At 43.9% G+C, this 21226-nt stretch overlaps 1 protein-coding gene across 3 annotated transcripts in view; it reads left to right on the forward strand.

Annotated features, from left to right (window-relative positions):
* Tiam2 (T cell lymphoma invasion and metastasis 2) overlaps nucleotides 1-21226 on the forward strand; it is a 191810-nt gene that overhangs the window by 109966 nt on the left and 60618 nt on the right. For all 3 annotated transcript variants that reach the window (XM_021186122.1, XM_029471057.1, XM_021186121.1), the window contains exons 7-14: nucleotides 549-734; nucleotides 1921-2067; nucleotides 2991-3062; nucleotides 11104-11262; nucleotides 13096-13200; nucleotides 13638-13716; nucleotides 16037-16129; nucleotides 16772-17035. In XM_021186122.1, the coding sequence (XP_021041781.1) occupies nucleotides 549-734; nucleotides 1921-2067; nucleotides 2991-3062; nucleotides 11104-11262; nucleotides 13096-13200; nucleotides 13638-13716; nucleotides 16037-16129; nucleotides 16772-17035 (1105 nt within the window). The remainder of the gene's footprint in view (nucleotides 1-548; nucleotides 735-1920; nucleotides 2068-2990; nucleotides 3063-11103; nucleotides 11263-13095; nucleotides 13201-13637; nucleotides 13717-16036; nucleotides 16130-16771; nucleotides 17036-21226) is intronic.

The raw sequence follows: 21226 nt of genomic DNA on the forward strand, positions 1-21226 counted from the left end.
CCAGGGCCAAAAGAATGGGAATGGGTGGGTAGGGAAGTGGGGGGCGCTATGGGGGACTTTTGGGATAGCATTGGAAATGTAAATGAGGAAAATATGTAATAAAAATATAAAAAAAAATATCTGATATGTGATACCCCGCCCCCATACACTGGTCATGACCCACAAGAAAGGACCTAGGGGTATAAATGGGAAGAGACATGTGACAGGGGAGGCATGTGTTTCACTTTATATCCCATAGTGCTCTGTAACGTAGTATTGTTGCTCTGTAACTATCACGCACCTTGGCATGTCACTCTACTGGGACCCCCAGCTGCCTTTGATCTTGGCTGTCCTGATGAAGTATATCCGGGTGTCTGTGTAGGACCATGACCTAGTAAGTTCCAGCACAAGGGTGTTAAATGTGGGGAGCAGCAGATTGAAACCACACAGCTCCAGCTGCTAGTAATTTGTCCTTGAGGGCTGTGTAAGGAATTGCATTTGCAGGTGGGGCTGCATAGACTTGTAGCTAAGGTTGAAGTCACCGTTCTTCTCTCTTCTCCCTGTTTAAGATCCGGCAATGGGAGCAGAATCTGGAAAAGTTCCACATGGACCTGTTCCGCATGCGCTGCTATTTGGCAAGCTTACAAGGTGGGGAGTTGCCAAATCCCAAGAGTCTCCTTGCTGCCACCAGCCGCCCCTCCAAGCTGGCTCTTGGCAGGCTGGGCGTGCTGTCTGTTTCGTCTTTCCATGCTCTGGTAAGTTCCTGGGGCGGGTTGGGTCAGTGGCTTGCACCTTTCCGCAGTCGACTAATACCTTTGCTGGAAGTTAACCTCGTAACTGACAAGGGTCACCAGAGGCTGGGTACTGGGGACCAGCAGAGTAAACTGTAGTTCCAGTTTCTCAGATGTGTATTGTAGCTGTAAGCTGGAAGTTACTACATATTCTTATCTCCCTGTCTATCCTTCCCTCTTGGGAAGGTGCTGGTCCCTGAGGAGTGCTCTTACTGGGTAAAGAAGAGAAAGATGAAATTAAATGATGTTTAATCTGGGTCTGGGATTATAGTTCAGTGAGTAAAGTGGTGTTCTTGAAAATGTGAAGACCTGGACTTCATCCCTAGAGTCTATATTTGGGGAGCTCCAGGTAAACAAGAACCTATCTCTAAAAAACAGAAGAATAAGGGGGAAAAAAAGATGGAGTACTAGGGAGATGGTTCAGTGACTAGAGCAAGAAGAAAGACATTCTGGTATGTATCCCTGCAAATGCTGGGAGACCCTAGCTACCCACCTGTAAGTCCAGCCTTTGGAAGGTGGAGACAGGATCCCTAGAGCTGAGCAAGTTGGCTAGCCAGGTTAGTAATATCAGTGAGTTCTGAGATTGATTGATATTATGTGTCTCAAAAAAACAAGAAGTATTGGGGAAGATTCCTGATGTCAGCTTCAGGCCTCCGCTGCACACACACATGCACAGGTGCCCTCACATATATGAACATGCATATACACGGGCACAGTCACCATATACACATAAAAAGGAGAAAAAAATGAAAAGAATAAACATTGTGGGTGGTGCCTGAGGACCTTTGGGGTCTATATGCACCTGCAGACACACAGACACGTATACAAACACAATGCATAAACAGTGGTTGCGTGGTCTGTTGTGCTGGGAGCTCCACGGGGAGGGTCTGAACTTGCTTCTGGCTTTTTACATTAAACTGGCTCATCTTGAAGAGCTCAGAGTGGTTTTGCCGACTCTGCTGCCTGTCATGGGTCCATCTGATTGTTGGTTTGTGCTATTTAGGTAAGGCCACTGTGGAGGCTGATTTCTTCTGTGTGTGAACTATGCAGCAGACTCAGACACTGTCAGAACACACAGTAAGGCTGACGTCTCCACCGCACAGAAACTTTGATGGGCTTTAAGATGTTTTTCAATTGTGTTTAACATTAGGTGTGTTCCAGAGATGATTCCACTCTCAGGAAAAGAACACTTTCTCTCACCCAGAGAGGAAAAAGCAAGAAAGGCATATTTTCTTCACTGAAAGGTCTGGACACCCTAGCAAGAAAGGGGAGGGAGAAGAGAGCTTCCATAACTCAGGTGAGTTCTTGACATGGGAGGAACAAGATGCTAGGTGAAATTTTTGACACCTCCATTTCTATTTGCATTTTTGTTTACTTGCAAGAAGTAGCTATTTGTTGGCTATAGGTAGTGGTTAACTGTAACCCATTGGCTAATATTGAGCCTACATTTTCTGAATGGAACTGCCATAATTACATTCTGTATATAAATGTCAAGGTCAATTTTTATATTAAGGTAACTTCATTTAATTAAAATGATAAAGTAATAGATAACAGGATAACTTGCTTATTTTAGAAGTATCATTTAGTTAATTAAATGAGCCTTACTGTCTGCCTCAGTGTATCTGCTAAATGTTCTCAACAAAAGATTTCTTGATAAACAAAAGCATTTGGTTGAACATTTTTGTTTTAAAAAAGATGCGATGTCAGTACTTACACAGCTGAATGAAGTTCATTATTAGTTATGCCTAGTTGAGTAGTTCATGCTTATATTCTACAAAATTTAGAAGATAAGATTTACAAAAGTAAAAAAGAACGATTCTAGTCTTTTTGGCTTCAAACAAAGGTCTACTAACATATTGTCTTCCAATATTTATTCTAAGCACATTAGAAACAGTTATAAGATCGATTCTGTGGCTGTGCCAACCCTGTTCCTCACCTTCTGAAATGCACGATTAGTTAAAAAAAAGAGCAATGTCAAGAGAATTTCAGATGACTCAAATACTATGAAACATCACAGAAAAGTATATATGAAGCTATGAGAGGACAGAAAGCAGATATCTCTGCAGAGGGAAAGCTTCGTATTTGAATATTGGTATAGACTGTGAAATGGAGACAAAATAAAATGGTATACAACTTCAATCTTTAAACTAAAATGTGTAAATGCCAAGGAACACTGCAGAACCTTTTTATTAGTCTTCTTTTCTTCCTCCTCTGTATTAGATGTTTGATTCTAGCCACAGCCATGGATTTCTTGGAACTCAGCTACCTCAAAAGTCCACTAACTCCAACAAGGTAAATATGGTGGGACAGGACAGCCATCTTGGAAGCCATCTTGTTTTATGCTGACTAAGTTGATGAATGCTGTTTTAGAGTCTTCACATGGATCTGTTAAAAGACAAGATTAGAATTAAAATGGTCCTACTAAGTAAGCTAAGAGGTGTTCCCTGAATGCTAAGAATTTTTGGAGGATTTTAAACTTACGACATTACCACCTGAAAATTAGTACCTTGCCAGAGCTCCAATTTGGTGTAAGGTTCCCTGTTCCTCAGCAGTTCCTGACCCTGCTTTGAATATTAGTGACTGTCAAGTTACAGCTTCCTCTGTGGTCTCAAGGCCTTCACACAGATGCTTCTCGAGACATCCTCAGTTGGGTTGAGCAATGTCTTCTCTAGTCTCGAGGGTTGCTTCTGTTTCTGAGCTCAGGCGTACGGTCAGAAGTGGATGCACTACTTGATATGCTTATAGTTATGTTTTGATCTTTCTCCAAACTCCCGTCCTTCTGGAAAGGCTGTGGTTCATATTATTAGTCAGTGTCTCCAGATCTCCCTCCACCAGATTACTTTATTTTTTCATTTTATTTCTAACAGACATCTGAGCTACTCATCAAAGGTAAATGGTCAGTAGTGGAACTGGAGAGATGGGGTTCGGAGGTTAGGAATATCTACTGTTGTTCAACAGGCTCCAAGTTCATTTTCTAGCACCAGATGGTGGCTAACAACCACCTGTAACTCCAGTTCTGGAAGGATTTGATGTTCTCTTCTGGCCTCAGAGGATTCCAGACACATTTGCAGATATATAGCATAATAAAATAATTTAAAAACACTGATAATGGGGCTGAAGGAATGGTTCAACATTTACTGGAGTTTGCTGCTCCTCAGTGGACCTGAGTTTAGTTCCCAGCATCCACAGGACAGCTCACAACTGCCTATAGCTTCAGCTCCAGGAGACCCTGATGCTCTCACCCAACCTCCATGGGTACCTGCATACAAATGGCATGGACACATACACACTCTCTCACACCAACAAGAATTTTTTAAAAAGTTAAAATAAGAAAGCCTGATAATGATCAGCATAAACAAACCTACTCCATCATTGCCAAAACTACCCAACACATAATGGGAATAATTGGATAAGTTGGAAGTTTAGTCTGAAAAAAACAAAAACAAAAACAACCTGAGTTAGACACTGACAGTTGCTTTGGTTGGGGGGAGTGGGGTACTCTCTGGTGATATAAAATACTCAGTGTAGACATCTATGTGTTCTGCCTCCTTGTGAAGCTGGGTACAGTCTCTTTAGTGTGCCCTTGCTGTTGCTAAAGCTGTTTCTCCTGCATGGCAGCTCGGCCTCAGGTGCCCTGCCTCCTATAGGATGAGTGTGAATGGGTTGAAGAGTCTATAGAATTATATTTCTTCTAATCTGCAACCTCCCAGGACCATGGTGGCAAGAGCAGGTTGGTGGGGGATGAGGGGCTTGAACCAGGAATCTCCTGCTTTATGCTCTTTTTGGCAAAGTTCTAAGCCATGGGTAGACAGAAAAGCTGCATCCAATTTTTCTTTTCTATAAAGGATGCTATTTATAAGGAATGCTGTCTGTTTCCTGCCCTGTGGTCTCTGTATACTTGAATAGCTGATTTAAAACCCCTGTCAGATCATACTGTTGTTGGAGAATTTGACATAATCCTGTGGTTGATATGTCACACAGATTTGCTATATTCTTACTGTGTCCTGCCTTGTCCTATTAAGTCACGTGTATGTGAATGTGAGTGTGTATATATGAGGTGTGTGTATGTGAGAGTGTGTGTGAGTTAATGTGTGTTTGTATGAGTATGTATGTGTATATGTGGGTGTGAGAGTATTTGTGAGTTAGTGTGTGTTTATATGAGTGTATGATTATGTATGAGTGTGTGCATGTGGATGTGTGTGTGTGTGAGTTAGTGTTTGTTTGTATCAGTGTGTGTGTGTGAGTGTGTGAGTATGTATGAGTGTGTGCATGTGAATGTGAGAGTGTGTATGTGTGCATGAATATGTGTGTGTGACTGTGTATGTATGTTGTTTTGAAGAGCTTTTCATAAGCTTTGGCTCTGTGCAGTATAAGTGTTCCTGTGTATTTTAAACCCACAGCTCATGTCAACATTATGATACTCAGTGTTTGTTAGTTAATCATTTGTATTAGCTGTAGTCCTTTAATGGCTGGGAAGTGTTGTCTATGATAAAATCCCAGCGTTTTAAGCTTGCATCTCTTTAAACATTGTGTAACAAAGAAAGTTCTTATTTTAAAAGCTTAAAGAGTGAGATCATCAAAGCATTATTAAGACTCATGGCAGACTTTGAGAGGAAATTTTGCTAAAATAATCACTGATGACGAAGGTCAGTGCTTGGTTAAATCAGGCTCAGGTTTCCACATACTCCTGTTGAATCCTCAAGTCCCAAAGCTAGCAAAGACATCTCTCCAGCCCCCCGTTTGCTCCATTTAAGGATGAAACCCTGCATAGGGATACAGGAGATTCTCCATCTTTATGTTGGTTGCTTTAATGGTACAACTTTACATCTTTCTGTCCCGTGTCACAGAACACAGGTCTAGGTTCAAATTGAACTGCAGCTTAAAGTAAAAGAGACCTTTTTTGTTGTTGTTGTTATTTTTAATACCCCTTTGGCTGAAAATTCTGCTCGTGGCTGGTTGGATAATTACAATTCTCATTCACTGGTTGTCTTGTGCTATAGTCACGGAGAGTATTTGTAGCACACAAAGCGTCTGTTCTTCTACAGTAAGTACATTATGTGTGTTGCAGTTACACAGAAAGGCTGTTGTGAGGGAGGAGCTGAACCCCCTTTTAAGTACCCTACTATAATTGGTACATCCTGTGAGGGTCTCACAGTGAGTCACCCTAATTGGAAGTCTGTTAGCGCTGGAGGAAAGCCAGCCTTCTTGGAGCATTTTTTAAAGGACACCTTGGCCAGCCCCAAATGAGAGCTTTTCAGAGCCTCCTTGATGAGTAATAACGAGTCTCAGACAGTGTTTGGCAGGGAGGTGTTTGTTGTGGAGATGTGTCAACAAATCTCCCACCGAGCTAGGGTGGCAGCTGCCCCAGAAAGCCACAACAGCCATGGCAGCCCCTGGCCTTGGCCTCTGTTCCTATAAAACTGTCTGGGGTGTCCTGCCTTTCTGTGGCAGTAAGTAAATGAAGGATTGCCTCATTGCTTACTAGCTACAGACTTGGGGGTGGGGGCTGAGGGTGGGGGGTGTTGGGCGCCCTGATGTCGGTTTCTCAAATGGAAAATGTGAACAAAATAACCAACTGTTGACCACAGTGTACAGGCTGTTTAAATAGATTGCTAGTCTGGAACCCTCTACAGCACATGTACGCATATAGACCGTATCCATGTTTGTCTCTTTCCGTATACATAGCTGGCCAGCCAGGTCTTCGTTTTTCCTTCCTAACCACTGGTGTCTGGGCATCTGCCCAAGAAGGAAATAAACACTACATCCTCGATGATATGGAGCTGTCAAGAAAAGCCAGAGCTCATCATTTCTTTTGTGCTGTCCCCTCATCTCACTTGCTAATAGACTCTCCTTTTATCAGCGACAGCGGTGGTGTGGGCCCCCCACCCCCTGCTTTTGACAGACACTGTGATTTTGCTACTCACATCCCGTCCCTACAATGATCCAGGCAGTAATTATAAGTCATTGGACCAAAAAGCATCTGCTGCAAGAACACACAGGGTTACTATCGTGTGTGTGTGTGTGTGTGTGTGTGTGTGTGTGTGTGTGTGTGACACATACTGAGCCTAAGTGATTGGACATGTGGTTTTGGGACCATTAGTGCCATGATGATGATATGATAGATGATGTAGATGATGATCTACTAGTGTAGAAGTTGCCCTATCAGGAAAGCTAGCTTGATTTACAATTTTTACAATTGCTAAGGTGGCATGTTATGGCTGGGGCTAGAGTTCCAGCAGGAGTTGGGCTGTGAGGAGACAGCACTGCACCCCAATCCCAGGTTCCCCAAGGTTTCAGAACAAGGAATAATTCTCATGCAGTTCTGGACAGTGGCTGTCACTGAACTGTGCATGTATGGTGTTCAGACTCTGTCCAAGCTGACTAAAGAAGACGGTTCTCAGTATGTCTCCCTAATGCCACTCCTCCTGGGGTGACCTTGTGAAGCTGGCGTTTGTAGTGGTCACCTCTAAGGAGGGAGGTGTTGAAGGTTGTTGTTGAGGTAGCAGGTTACCTACCAGGCTACCTAAGGGTAGCAAGACAGGATTTGAGCTGGACCATTTTTGCTTCTTTTCTTTATGTTCTCCAGCAGCTGAGAACTTTGAACAGGGCTTTGGAAATGATCTTTTGACCGGAGGGAGGCAGGTTAGTAGAACAGGAGAGAGCAAGTAGACTACGCAACACTCTTGTCAGAGCTAGCCAGCGATGGGCCTTTGGATGAGTCCTTTTAAAAGCACTGTGAGAAGGGTGTGTGGGAAGGAATTTTCCAGATGTCCCATTTGTGTGTGTGAGAGTGTGTGTGTGTGAGTGTGTTGAATGTGTATATATGTGTGTGTTGAGTGTGTGTGTGAGTGTGTGTATGTGTGTGTGTGTGTGAGTGTGTTGAATGTGTATATATGTGTGTGTTGAGTGTGTGTGTGAGTGTGTGTATGTGTGTGTGTGTGTGAGTGTGTTGAATGTGTATATGTGTATGTGTTGAGTGTGTGTGTGTGTGTATTTAGTCTGGGGATTTTTCTCTCTTATGAAAAGGACACAGAAGAAGGTTTTGTCTAACTCTCAAAATTGAGGTGCACATGGCTTCAGTTTAGATGCTGAAGGAAGAAACCAAAGTAGCTTTCTCTCCAAAAGGGCAAAGCTTAAAATAACTTGGGAGATCTGTATTCATCAAGTAGACTTTCCCCCCTGGTTCTAATTAATCCATTCCACATTCATTGACTTCATTGAATAGCCAGGTCTCTCCTTTTCTATAGTGAATAAATGTGTGTGCATGCTTGCACGGTACAGCAAAAAAGCACATCTGATTTGTCATCATGGGAGGTCTCTGAAGAGGCTTTAAGTCACCGGTGGCCTTGGCTTTGATAGGCATCTTCTGTGAACAGTGGAGACGGGGAAAGGAAGACTGGTCCTTGCAGGTGCAGGTTCACAGTCAGACTCAGTTGAGCATAGCAAGATTGTTCTATCATCCTTTCTTCGACCTCTCTGTCTACTTTCACACATCTCTTTTGTCCAAGCCCTGCCTTCCTTGAGCAATCTGCCATTTAATCTTTCTGAAAGTTGGGACTAAGAAGAAGCTGACCCCAGAAAAGCAAATTCGAGCCAGATGCCTTGATCATTTACCTTTGCTGCGTGTGACTCTTTAATAGCATCCGGCTCCTCAGTACCCAGGTGTATTGTGGGTGTGAGATACCTTCTCAAGGGTCAGAGGAGGCTGATGAAGAAACAAAGACCTTATTGTCATGTCTCTTGCCACTTAAAGTGGGTGGACCCAAAGCTAACCCTTGTGTGAGCTGGATTCTGCTCTGTCAGGTACTGAGTTTGGTGGTGTCTTAGTTAGGGTTTTACTGCTGTGACCAAGGCAAGTCTTATAAAAAACAACATTTACTTGGGGCTGGCTTACAGGTTCAGAGGTTCAGTCCATTATCATCAGGGTAGGAGCATGGCAGTATCCAGGCAGGCATGGCACAGGCAGAGCTGAGAGTTCTGTGTCTTCATCCAAAGGCTGCTAGTGGACTTCCAGGCTACTAGGGTGAGGATCTTATGCCCACACCCACAGTGACACACCTACTCCAACCAGGCAACACCTCCAGATGGTGCCACTCCCTGGTCCAAAAATATACAAACCATCACAGGTGGGTTCCCCTAACTAGTGATTTCAACACTAAGGCGGGGGCACAGAGCGACAGAGGAGAGCAATTGCTTTGCAATGAACAGAGATGTAGAGGCAGGGGAGTGCCTTGCTTTTTATGGGAAATCCTCTTGAGACGGTTTGTCCAACTAGGGCATGGTTTGTGTAGTAGAATTAGGAAATGAATCTTGGCCATTAAGTCATGTTCACTGTGGAGGGAAGTTAATTGGCAGACTGCCATTTTCATGTGGTGTCAAAGTGGGGAGACCTGATTCATATCCAGACTTCGGGGGTCAGAGCCCTTCTATACCATAAGGATTAGTTGTGCACACTTAAAGTTCTTTAGAATTTCTGCACCCCCATTTTTCTCACCTGGAAAGTAGAGGGTAATGAGGGTGCGTACCTGAGTAGGCTCTGAGTAAATTTGTAGCCAGGTGGGAGTTTATTTTATGTGAAGCATCTCCCTCTGATGGACAGTCAGGGATAAGTACAGGCAGGAAGCCATGGTGTGGCATGGATTTGAATTTCCTGAGTCCCTGCCCAACTTGCTCTCTTGAAGGACAGTAGGAAGTTGCAGTGATGTGGTTTAAGTTCCTTTCTGTGGCCTTCCTTTTGATGTTCCTTACTCCATAGCGACCTCTGCTGGCCTTTCCATTTATTTTTGTTTTCAATATGCATTAAGAGGGGAGCCTTAACCAGCTTAATTAGGCCAGTGCTAGCTTTTACCTGGTGCCTGGATTGAACCACTGCCAAAGTGATCCATGTGCCCAGGAGAAGGGAGCCAGAGAAAGCCCTTACTCATGTGACAGGCCCCCTTAGGAGAGAGTATCCCAGCCTGGTGTCCTAGGCTCAGGGCATCTGCCCCTGTCTCTTCCTCTCTTCCTCAGTGAGGGGAGGTTGGTTCTGGCTGTGAACATCTTTTTGGGAAAATGTTCTGACCTTCACAGGTCCACGACAGGTCCAGTTATGCCACTTCAGGCCTGAGCACCACATTTCCAAAGACACGGACCCTTCCCGTCTCTCCAGGCCTGTTCTTCAGAATGGCTTTATCACATCAAGTTTGGCTTTGCACAGTTTACTTTGTGCTTAAAGATAGAGAAATGCATGGAGTCAACCGTGAGTTGACCCATCAGAGTGCTTGCTTTGAGGAGTGAGATGCTTGTAGCACTGTGAGAGCACTGAATCTACAAAAATCTACACAGCTGTCACGCTTTCGAGCCTATAAGACGTCTCTTAATTGTGGGTGATTCCTTTGCTCATAAAAGCTTGTCTTGTTAATTAAGAAATATCGGTAATGAGAACAATGCTTCCTTTTGCAAAGTGGTAAACTGAGGCTAAGCAAGTTGAAAACAAAAGTCTGTTTTGAGACAGGATCTCACTATGTAGCTGGCTGGTCTGGAACTTACTTTGTAGATGAGGCTCAAAATGAGATCTGGCTTCAAACTCAGAGATCTCCATATCTCTTCTAGGATTAAGGGAATACACCAACACATCTACCTAAATTAAACATTTCCCCCTGGGCTGCTATTGTCTAGTTAAGTAGCAGCTTTGGAGTTAGGTTCACCATAGTGTTCCTGAAAGGATCTAACTCAAAGAAATGTTTGAGATGCTTAGTATAGGAGTGGATTGTCACAAAGTGACTGGCTTCAGTGGTGAGGTTTACAGAAGTGTTTTGAAAAATCTCCTGCAGGTGGGACTCTTGGGGATGATTTCCTGACAGAGAGGCCATGTCTGGCATACCTGAAAGATGGAGAAAGGATGTCCTCTTTACTAGAAGTTACATTCAAAAAGTTTAATTAGGAGGAGAGAGAATCATCACACTTATGGAGAATTCAGTTTAGAGCTAATCTAGGGCACAGACAGACAGATGCCAATTGTTCTGGATGAGACCCTTTGGAAGCCGGAAAGGGACTAAGGATTCAATGTATATTTCCCATTTCTCCATCAGGACTCTATAGCAGTGAGATTGAGCTGTTCTGTGTTGACCCCATTGCAGAGTAGAAGAAGTCTTCATCCCTGGGCTTCAGCTCCATCTGTGTAGAGAGTCTGAAGAGCCAAGGACTGGCAGATCTGCCCCTGAATAGTGTGTAGGACCAATGTGGGATGTGTGCAAAACTTATAGTACAAACTGCTTGTATTAAGGGAACATTTGCCATCCCCTTCTGGTTTCTACTTTTGCTTATCCAATCTTTATTTTCTCACTGCACACAGGTCCATGACCTGCATCTGTATGGCTCCGCAGTAGACAGCGCGCTCCGAGACAGCATGTGGGAAGTCCAGACTTATGTTCACTTCCAGGATAACGAAGGAGTTACTGTGACCATCAAGCCAGAGCACAGGGTGGAAGATGTTCTGGCTTTGGCGTGCAAGGTGATGAATTTTGCCGTAGAAATACTTCTGAGTAGAGAGAGTTTGTTAATGGTGTATTCCTCTGCATTTGGTTTTGTGGGGGGTGTTCAAGACCCAACTTTCTACACAGGGGAACATACGAACATTTTCTAGCTAGTATGTTAATTCTCCACCCTTCAGAGGAATGAGTCCTCCGGTCATGGTTCCACACTTCCATGAAGCCATCTAGAGTCATTGTGACACCTGTTGCTGTTCACATTACATGGAGATGATGTATCTTGGTGTGCTATTCAGTCCATAATTCATTCCCACTCACAGTTGCTTTATGGACTTTTATTTCCAGTCTAAAGAGGAACTATAGCATAAATCCATTCAGCACCGGCATGCCTAGCACTTTCCGACCACCAGGTGGCAGACAAGAGCTGAAAAATTTAAATACATTGGACTAGAGTCTGCTGACTTTCATGGTAGAATATTTCAACTCTTTTGTGCTTGGCCTTGAGGCTTTAGTTTGTATGTCTAATTGTGGTTATAAAGTTAACTGCATCCCCTAAGCCCAGAGTGTAAGCCTTTTATTTAGAAAAGCCTTTTATTCAGGTGATAAAAACTGTGATTAGCTTTCTGGGTGTTAAAAGGTGTCAGAGGCGGGAGGTCAGCTAAATTCTGGAGCACAGGCTTGAGAGAAATGCTTTTCTGCTGAAAGTGTGGGGAAGAAAGAAAAGATACAAGTGAGGGAAAGAGGAGGTACACACACACTTAAATACACACACTCACACACACATATACACACACACATATATACATATACACATACTCTCACATACATACACACATAAATATACATATACACACATATATACATATACACATACTCACATACATACACACACATATATACATATACACATAAACATACACATACATATACAAACACATAAACACACACAAAGGGCAGGGGTGGGAGGGTAGAGGGGGTTAGACTATATCTGCATTTAAACATTTTCCCTTTGAAAATACTTTGAAGTATGAAATTCTGAAGTCTGTATAACTTAAAATCTCTCTACTTTCCTAATGACAAACAACTTAGTTAGCAACCGGCACATGGCAGAGAGCTGTCTGTCTGAAGGGAGATGGTTGTGGAATAACCAGCACATGGCAGAGAGCTGACTGTCTGAAGGGAGATGGTTGTGGAATAACTGGCACATGGCAGAGAGCTGTCTGTCTGAAGGGAGATGGTTGTGGAATAACTGGCACATGGCAGAGAGCTGCTGTCTGAAGGGAGATGGTTGTGGAATAACTGGCACATGGCAGAGAGCTGTCTGTCTGAAGGGAGATGGTTGTGGAATAACTGGCACATGGCAGAGAGCTGCTGTCTGAAGGGAGATGGTTGTGGAATAACTGGCACATGGCAGAGAGCTAGCTGTCTGAAGGGAGATGGTTGTGGAATAACCGGCACATGGCAGAGAGCTGACTGTCTGAAGGGAGATGGTTGTGGAATAACTGGCACATGGCAGAGAGCTGTCTGTCTGAAGGGAGATGGTTGTGGAATAACCAGCACATGGCAAAGAGCTGCTGTCTGAAGGGAGATGGTTGTGGAATAAAATGTATCACTTCCTAGCAATGAACCTTATACTTTGTGATGATAGCATTTAGAGGAGACCTTAAACAATGAATCTTGACCCTTCCTTTTCTTGTTTGTACATTTAAATTTCAGGTTTTCTGTAGTTCTGGACTGAGAACATTATATGCAGTTATTTTGGGGGATTTTGATAGTGATCTGTCACAAGCCTCCTGAATGCTGATGGTTTTAGGACAGGCAGTTAGACTCTGAGTAACCAATCATTTTCTTTGTAGATGAGACAGTTGGAACCCACTCACTATGGTCTTCAGCTCCGAAAGGTGGTCGATAAAAGTGTGGAGTGGTGTGTGCCGGCACTGTATGAATACATGCAAGAGCAGGCAAGTGGACCTGGGGGTTGAGAGGGACTGTCCAACCACAGCCATGCCCAACCTCACGTAGCCTAGGCTGGCCTTGAACTCTGTGTATCTGAGAATGATCTTGATATTCTGACCTTCCTGCTTTCATATCCTGTGTGTTTGGAATAGAAGTGTGCACCACCACACCTAGTCTATGAGATGTTGGGGGTCAGACCCAGGGCCACACATGCTAAGTGAACACTTCACAAGCTCAGCCCTTTCCCCAGGCCTCCGCATGGCCTCTTAATTTTGGGGACTGTAATTTGGGGGCAAACTGTTCAAGTTTGGCATTTGATTTGTGACCAACCCTCATGTAAACAGTATTGTAAGTTTCCTGTGCGAAAGTGTGCCAACTTCATTCCACAAGGTTGTGTAGTGTTAGCCCCTGATTCTCCTGCTTTCTCTTTCTCCTTTCTTAGGTTTATGATGAAATTGAAGTTTTCCCACTCAGTGTGTATGACGTGCAGCTAACCAAGACTGGGGACATGACTGACTTTGGTGAGTGTCAGGAGCCCTCTCTTGTCCCCGGGAGACAGATGATCACCTTGCCCTTGGTCCCTCTCTCTCTTTTTTCATTATTATTTATTTTATTTGAATGGCCTGGTATGTATCAATACTGGGAGAGATGGTAAGGTAATTTCAGGAAATAACATAAGAGTTGGTAAGGCATGTGACATACTGAGGACAGTGCTAACAATAAATGGACTCCACCTGGTGCTACTCTTAGCTGGTTCACCCAGGAGGCGAGGCTTCTTTGATCCAATTGTTGATTGCGATTTAAACATATGCGAATGTGCCACTTGTGCAGTGCCCAAGGAGGTCAGAAGAGGGAGTCTGATCATCTGGGGCTGGAGTTACAAGGTGTTGTGAGCTGCTCAATTTGCATGCTGGGAACAGAATGTGGGTCATCTGGTGATCTTAACCAGCTGGTAATCATCTTAACCACGAAGCCATCTCTCCAGCCTCAAGAGGCTTCTTTTTTATGTCTAAAGTCTTACCAACTGGAATGCTGTCCTTTCCCAGACCTTTCTCCCAGGATAGGAATCTTACCTGCCCTTTAAGATCTCATGGACAGTCTAACTGGAATAAGCCTGATCTTTTGGCTTTATCTCCCTCTGGCCTGAGTTTAGCGATTATGGGTCAACATAGGTCTTTAACTCTTATTTCCCTTGTCTTTATTGAATCTCTGCTCGAAGGTCTTTGTAGACTTGGCTCATGCCTTGCTGAGCACTGCAGTCTTCCTTTACCACTAGAACTCAGTAATTAGAGAAGGCTGATGAATACTTCCACAGAAAGGCTGGGCTTTGTTTTTTGTTTTTGTCATGTTACAAATGTCACAACATGGATATTTGCTTCAAAATATTTCAAGTTGATAATATGCTCAAACTGTTAAAATTTTATTCTCTGGACCCCTTTGTTGATCACACGATCAGGTTTGTTGGTTGATTTTGAGTCTTACCATACTGGCCTGGTATTCTAGGATATTCTCAAATCTTGTAGTGATCCTCCTGCCTCAGCCTCCCAAATGCTAAGTTTAAGTGAGAATCCTCATGTCTGCTGTAGGTTGGGGTTGGTCAGTTGTAGGTTGGTTTCATGTGGAAACCCTCTTAGCCTTTCATCTGCTTCCACGGCTGCCATGAGTGAGTCTTCTTCCCATTTGAGCGAATGAATATAGGCAGAGGTTCTTTTGTCGTGGTTGGCCAGGTGCTGCTTAAGGTTTAGAGAAGACATGGGGAAAGAGGACATTTTCCCTGTTCTCTGGGGACTGATGGCATTGGGGAACCTGGATGGATAAGTATAGTCCTCACCATGGCAGTGTTCGAGGGAACATACGGTCTGAGCAGGACAGGTACTGCGTCTTGCATCTCAGACCTATATAAAGCACTGGACCCATTCAGGAGGATTTTCTACTGTCATTGCATGTGTGCATCTGTGCATATTTGTGTGAGTGTGTGTGTTTATACATTTCTGACCTGCAATCCTCTAAGCCTTGATCAGCCTCAATCTCCTGTAGGATTGCTCATAGACTAGTGCTTGCCATGCATCTGGCTTTTTACACGGATTCCAGGGACTCGAACTCTGATCCTTATGCTTATGCAGTGCACACTGTGTCTACTGAGCCTGCCTTTAACCATCTTAAAACACCTCACTCTGCTTCAGTAAGAGTATCTTTCAGCCTTATCTTAAAAAATAAAGCATCATTTTAGCCGTGGTGAGACAGAAGTAAATTATCCACAGCAAAGGATCTTCCTGTCCATCTGTGAATCACCCTCACTTTTCACTTGGCAAAACTGCAGCTCTATCCACACGACGCTGGCTTTCCACTCCCTTCCCCAGCTTTCTGACAAGCCCACATTATACCCTTTGTCTTTATGAATTTGGGAACCCTTTGATATTCACCATTCTGTGCCTGATTATTGCACTTAGCATTAATGTCTTCGGGGTTCATCCTATTGCAGGATGTGCCAGATTTTTTTTTAAAGGCCAAGTAGTGTTCTACTGACTGTGCACACCACACTCTGTGACTCTGTGTGTCCTTAATCTCCTCCTCTGTCAGTGAGGCTGTTCCCATGGCCGGCTGCTGTGAATGTGCTGCTGTGTACAGTCGGAACTGTTGAGTAACATTGCACACCCGTGTGTCTAATTCTCTGGTCTGGTGGGTTCCTCTTTCCCTTATGCTTGCTAACTAGTGCGACTTTCAAAATAGTTGAAACTTACTTTCTCAACATGCTTGCATTTACAAGAGTGGATGCTCACCGACACCCTAAGACAGACAATGAGAGATAAACTTACACTCGCTCATTATTTTCTCCCTCAGGGTTTGCAGTCACAGTTCAGGTGGACGAACACCAGCATCTCAACCGGATATTTATCAGTGATGTTCTCCCTGATAGCCTGGCATACGGAGGAGGTCTGTGTGGCGCTGCGTCTGCGCACTCTGAGGTTCTAACTGTGGGATGCTCTGCTTCGTGAGGTTGCTTGTGGTTTTGTCACATGATGGTTTCTCTGGGAGTTTTTCACAAAGAATTGATCTGAAAATACATGTGTGTGTGTATGTGTATGCACATTGTGTGTATATATATAGAGAGAGAATATTCATACAGATGTGTGCATATGTGTGTAAAGAGTATTCATACATATTGTGCAAAGATAATATGCATACTGATATGTGTAAAAAGATTATTCATACAGATGTATATAGGTGTAAAGAGAGTATTCATACAAATGTGTTTAAAGGGTGTATTCATACAGGTGTGTTTGTATAAAAAGAGTATTCATACAGGGGTGTGTGTGTAAAGAGAATATTCATATAGATGTTCAGATAGAGGGAGGGAAAGAATTGTGAAACAGAGAGACCCAGAGAAAAGAGCTGACTAGCAGTTCCCCAAATTGTGTCACATTCAAAACAATCTACTTAACACCAGCCTGGAGCTGGGCTTTAGTTTAAACCTTACATGTTTCCCACCTGGTCAGTGTTGGGCATTTGCAGCTTGCTTTCGTCTTAAAATGCATCTCCATAATCTTTTCCTCCTTTCTTCCTGTTTGCTCTCAGGGCTGAGAAAGGGCAACGAAATCATGAGCTTAAATGGGGAAGCAGTGTCTGACCTTGACATCCAGCAGATGGAGGCTTTGTTTTCTGAGAAGAGTGTTGGCCTCACTCTAGTCGCCCGGCCTGTGACCACAAGAAGAACCCTGTGTGCTTCCTGGTCAGACAGTGACCTGTTCTCCAGGGACCAGAAAAGTCTGCAGCCCTCTCCCAACCAGTCCCAGCTGCTGGAGGAATTCCTGGATAACTTTAGAAAAACTGCCACGAATGGTAAGGCTGTGTTTCACATCGGTCGTGACCTGTCGGTCCCATTGGCTCATAGTCTTTCTTAGGCTGCAGCTTTGATGGCAAGTTCAGATTGTACAAGCTACTATGGTACACTGAATTTTTCTCTCACTTACTGAGACAAGAACACAGATGCCAACTGGGATATATTTATCAGGAGCCCATGAATTTTAGCAATTAGAGAACCTTCCAAAAAAAATGAAAATAACTTTTTTCAGGGGAGGCACAATAGTCTTTAAGAAAAACACAGGCTCTTTGAAAGCCATTCACAGTGTCCAGTATTGCTGTTGCCTATAATCTATTGCAGGTATTAGCCAGTATTGGGAGACTTTGTTTTAGTCAGTGGGGTCTAAGGTAAATCCGTTTTACAGTGTTCAGTTTGTGTCCTGGATGGTATGTTTTTGCCATCTGGAGGGCTGGTGTGTAAGAAACAACAAACTTTGCATGTTCTTTATGGACTGATTTTGGAACCTTGTGAAGGCCTGTGGCTGAAGAGTGCCAGTCTAGTTTCTTCCAAGTGAAATAGCTGTCAGAGGAGTCACATGAGGGTGGGTTGTCTGAGCTGAAATTTCTACCTCTCTTGGTTGTTGTATTTGAACCAGAGGCTCGAGCTGAGTCCCTGTCATGACCTCTCCCCATGGAGGCCCTGTTAAGCTTCCTAGGAGCGCAGAGTGGGTTTTGATCCTGAGGACACCTGAGTTGTTTATTTCACGCCGTCCTGCATTCCTAATGGTTTTGTAATAAAAATATTTGTGTGTCGACCAAAAATGAATGCGAAACACACAAGAGTAATCGTTGGGTAGATTTAATGATAAAGTTGTCTGTAATTAAACATCAGATTGTAAGATTTGTGATTCGGAAAAGTAGCTGGTGTTTCTTCCTCCTTCCTGGACTTTTATTCTCATTGGGTGTCCTGAAACAGAAATTAGGGTGGAGCTACTAATGATTGGTAATATTGGGACCATATTCAGCTTACTCTAGGCTGCTATTCCAAGCCTGTGTCATGTACCCATTGTTGGATGGATTGTCCTTGAGGGATATTCCCTACCTGTTATTCCTCTGCATTTTGTCACAATAAGAAGTAAGCACCCTGTAATATTTTTCCTATCTGGGGAAGGAATGAGCCAAGATACAGATTTACCTTTCTGCTTCTCCACCGCTTTTACAGTCCTAGATTCTTGCTGTCATCCAGAGGGCATCATGTGCTTTTCTGCACAGGGAACTCAGAGAAGTGAGGGTGTGGGAAACTTGTCTGCAGTCATGTTGTTAGCAGTGCTCACCTGCCTGAGGTAGTGCAGATATCTCCTGGCACCTGCCCTGCATGGGCCTTCCCCTCCAGCTAAACTAGAGTGTGCTGAGATTTAGCCCTTTTCTCAGGCAGAGTACAGGCTCTTAGGCTCCAGGTCTGGGGTACATCCATTGTTGTGTGTTCCATGATGGTATTATAGGTATTTGATCCCAATTGGGGGTTACTACCTTGCCTTTGATCATTCAGTTCTTGATCATTCAGTTCCTGGGTAAAATACAACTTTTAAACTTATCATAAGCCTTTAATGCACTAGAGTTAGGCAGATATCTATGCTAGTGGTCTCTACTTCCTTGTCAATAACCCCAAGTTATAACTTGCCATGTTTCATCTGGGCTGCTCTGAACTCCAATTGGCCAGTCCTCATGGCCGTGCTTTAATGACTCATCTACCCCATGGTGTCTTCTCTTTCCACCTCCTTCCTTCTCCTCCTTGTGGTCTCTGCCTCAGACCCCAACCCCAGGAACTGAAACTCCACCTATCCCCCTTCTGCCCAGCTATAGGCTGTAGGTATCTTTATTCACCACTTGGGGGGGGGGCAAGGTTACATAGAATCACTTGGGCCTTCCTGCAGATTCTCTTGTCCCTGGGGGCAACCAGACCTTGGGGGCCAGCATTTAACATTACAATACATAGCAAAAGACCAAACCCCAACGCATGGTCTTGAGCCTGTGTGCCATAACTGCTTGCTTTTCCATTAACTTTGCAAAAGTGGATTTCCCTTTGTACTGCTTGAAGAGAACTGAGTGCTCGGAAACTTTGAAGGTTAAATGTAATAAAATATGGACTGAGGGGTTAAGAACCTGAAAGAACAGACAGACCAAGTTTCTCGTTTGGATATAATGTCTTGCTTGCAAGAGGAGCTTGTGCTATGGCTGTATGACGGTCACCAGGTTCTGAGTCAGATCTTGGTTTGAGGGTTGGGTACTCTTGGGAGTAGTGTGTAGGCAGTCATGGAGGATGCTAACTCCCTCCCCAGTCCCTTGTAGAGACAATTCTGAAATTCGTTCACAGAGTTCTTCAGGTGGCCCCGGAATTGGGTTGTAAGTGCACACCGAAGCGTTTCAAATGCACACCACCCGTGGGCTTCCGCTCTTTTTCCTGCTTATGTGGTCACTTTCCCAGTAACTTCTGGTGAGTAGTCCTCTGCTCAAACTCTGCCTCTGTGAGAGCATCCACGGTCTCCCCAGCTCTGGTATGGCCAGGACTCTAAGCTAGTGACCCAGCTTCCTCTTTAATTAGGACTTTGTTTAAAAGCCAGGTACAATGTCTTTCACCACCTGGCACCTAAATAAATGGAAGGCTGAGGCAAGAGAAATGAATTCCAGGTCGGAGTAGGATACATAGTAAGACCTTGTTTCAAAATAAACAACAACAACAACAACAATGAACTTACGTTGACTTACTTTGACTGTGAACTAGAAGTAATCCCATCCTCTTATTATAAAATTAGAATTTACACAAACATTTAAATAGCGTTGGGGAAGGGATTTTAATAGGATTTTGAGCTGTCCTTAGGAGTGGTGATGTCAGTGTCTTTATTCTCACTTGTCCCACCTATGAACATTGCCAGAGGCGCTGGGTACTTGGAAAGGAGGAAGGGAGGTACAGAAAGCCCCAACCCATTTCACAAAGCTTGTATCTCCACCTACTGATGTTTCTGAAATAAGATTAACCTTTTAAAAGGGGGAAACTGGACAGATCCTGTGTGTAGTTATTGGGTATATATCTGACCATCTTAGGGAATGGATGCCCATGTCTTCCTGCTGGGGGTTGAAGGGCAAGGCCCTGGGATGGGCTGTATCTGGCTCTGATCTACTTCCAGTTTTAGTTGAACAGTCAAGCATCTTCCCCAGGTCTCTCTCTCAGTTAGCCTTAGTTATAACAGAAATGGTTCTGTGTCTGACTGAGGGAAGTATCACAGCAGGGGGTGAGGAGGTATCATTGATGGCTATTCTCAAAGAGGCATCTACTCATTTCTTTTTTTTTTTTTTTTTTTTTGAGAGTCCGTGACAATTAGGACATTTGGTGAAATGTCTCAGAGTCACCTCCTGGGTTCCCTGCAGACAGGAGCAGGCCTGTGGCTGATCCTCTCCATCTCAGGACCATCCGGGATGGGCCTCCTATGAGTAGTGGGGTCATGCCTCCCCAGCACTCCTGAGCTGAGGTTCTGAGGATCCAGTGAGATAATGTGTCAGGTTCTTGTCGAATACAGCTGACATCTTGGGCAGTGTCTGTCCTTCAGTTAAGGATTGAATGCCAACCCACCACCATCATCCTATAAAATGCTCTGGAAGCTGCTGACAGTTGTTAACACTCCTCCCTCGCTCCTCTGATCTACCCAGGGCACACTGATGCTATTAATGTAGGATGCTAAGAAGAGACTCCCAGCTCTCGAGAGCCACAGGGCCACAGTGTTAGAGCCTTTGACTCCTAAGACATGAATGGCTGTTTGATTTCTGCCTTACATATTTGAATTTCTGTAATAGTTATCCATACTGGGGAGAGGAAAAGTCCACAGGCTATATTTGACTGGAGTGGAAATACTAGTAAAGACTTTTTAACAGAGAGAATTAATTATATCACTGGAATTTCCCAAGGAGACCAGTGTTATTTTTGATCCAACAAGACCACCATTGAAGGAGTTGGGTGAACCCAAGCTGTGCTCAGATCCTGTTAAGGGCTGCTTTTGTGATTTATGCACGAAATTCCATTTTCTAGTGTTTGCTGGCTTTTGAGCAACCTCAGCAGCTTTTGGAAAGTCTCCTCGGGGTGTAGGGTTTGTGAATTAAATTTTTATGTAAACACCAGACTCCCTATGGCATTAATGTTTTCTCCATACCTACAGCTGTTACTACGGCCTTGTGAGG

This window comes from Mus caroli, chromosome 17 (assembly GCF_900094665.2).
Source record: "Mus caroli chromosome 17, CAROLI_EIJ_v1.1, whole genome shotgun sequence".
NCBI lineage: Eukaryota > Metazoa > Chordata > Mammalia > Rodentia > Muridae > Mus > Mus caroli.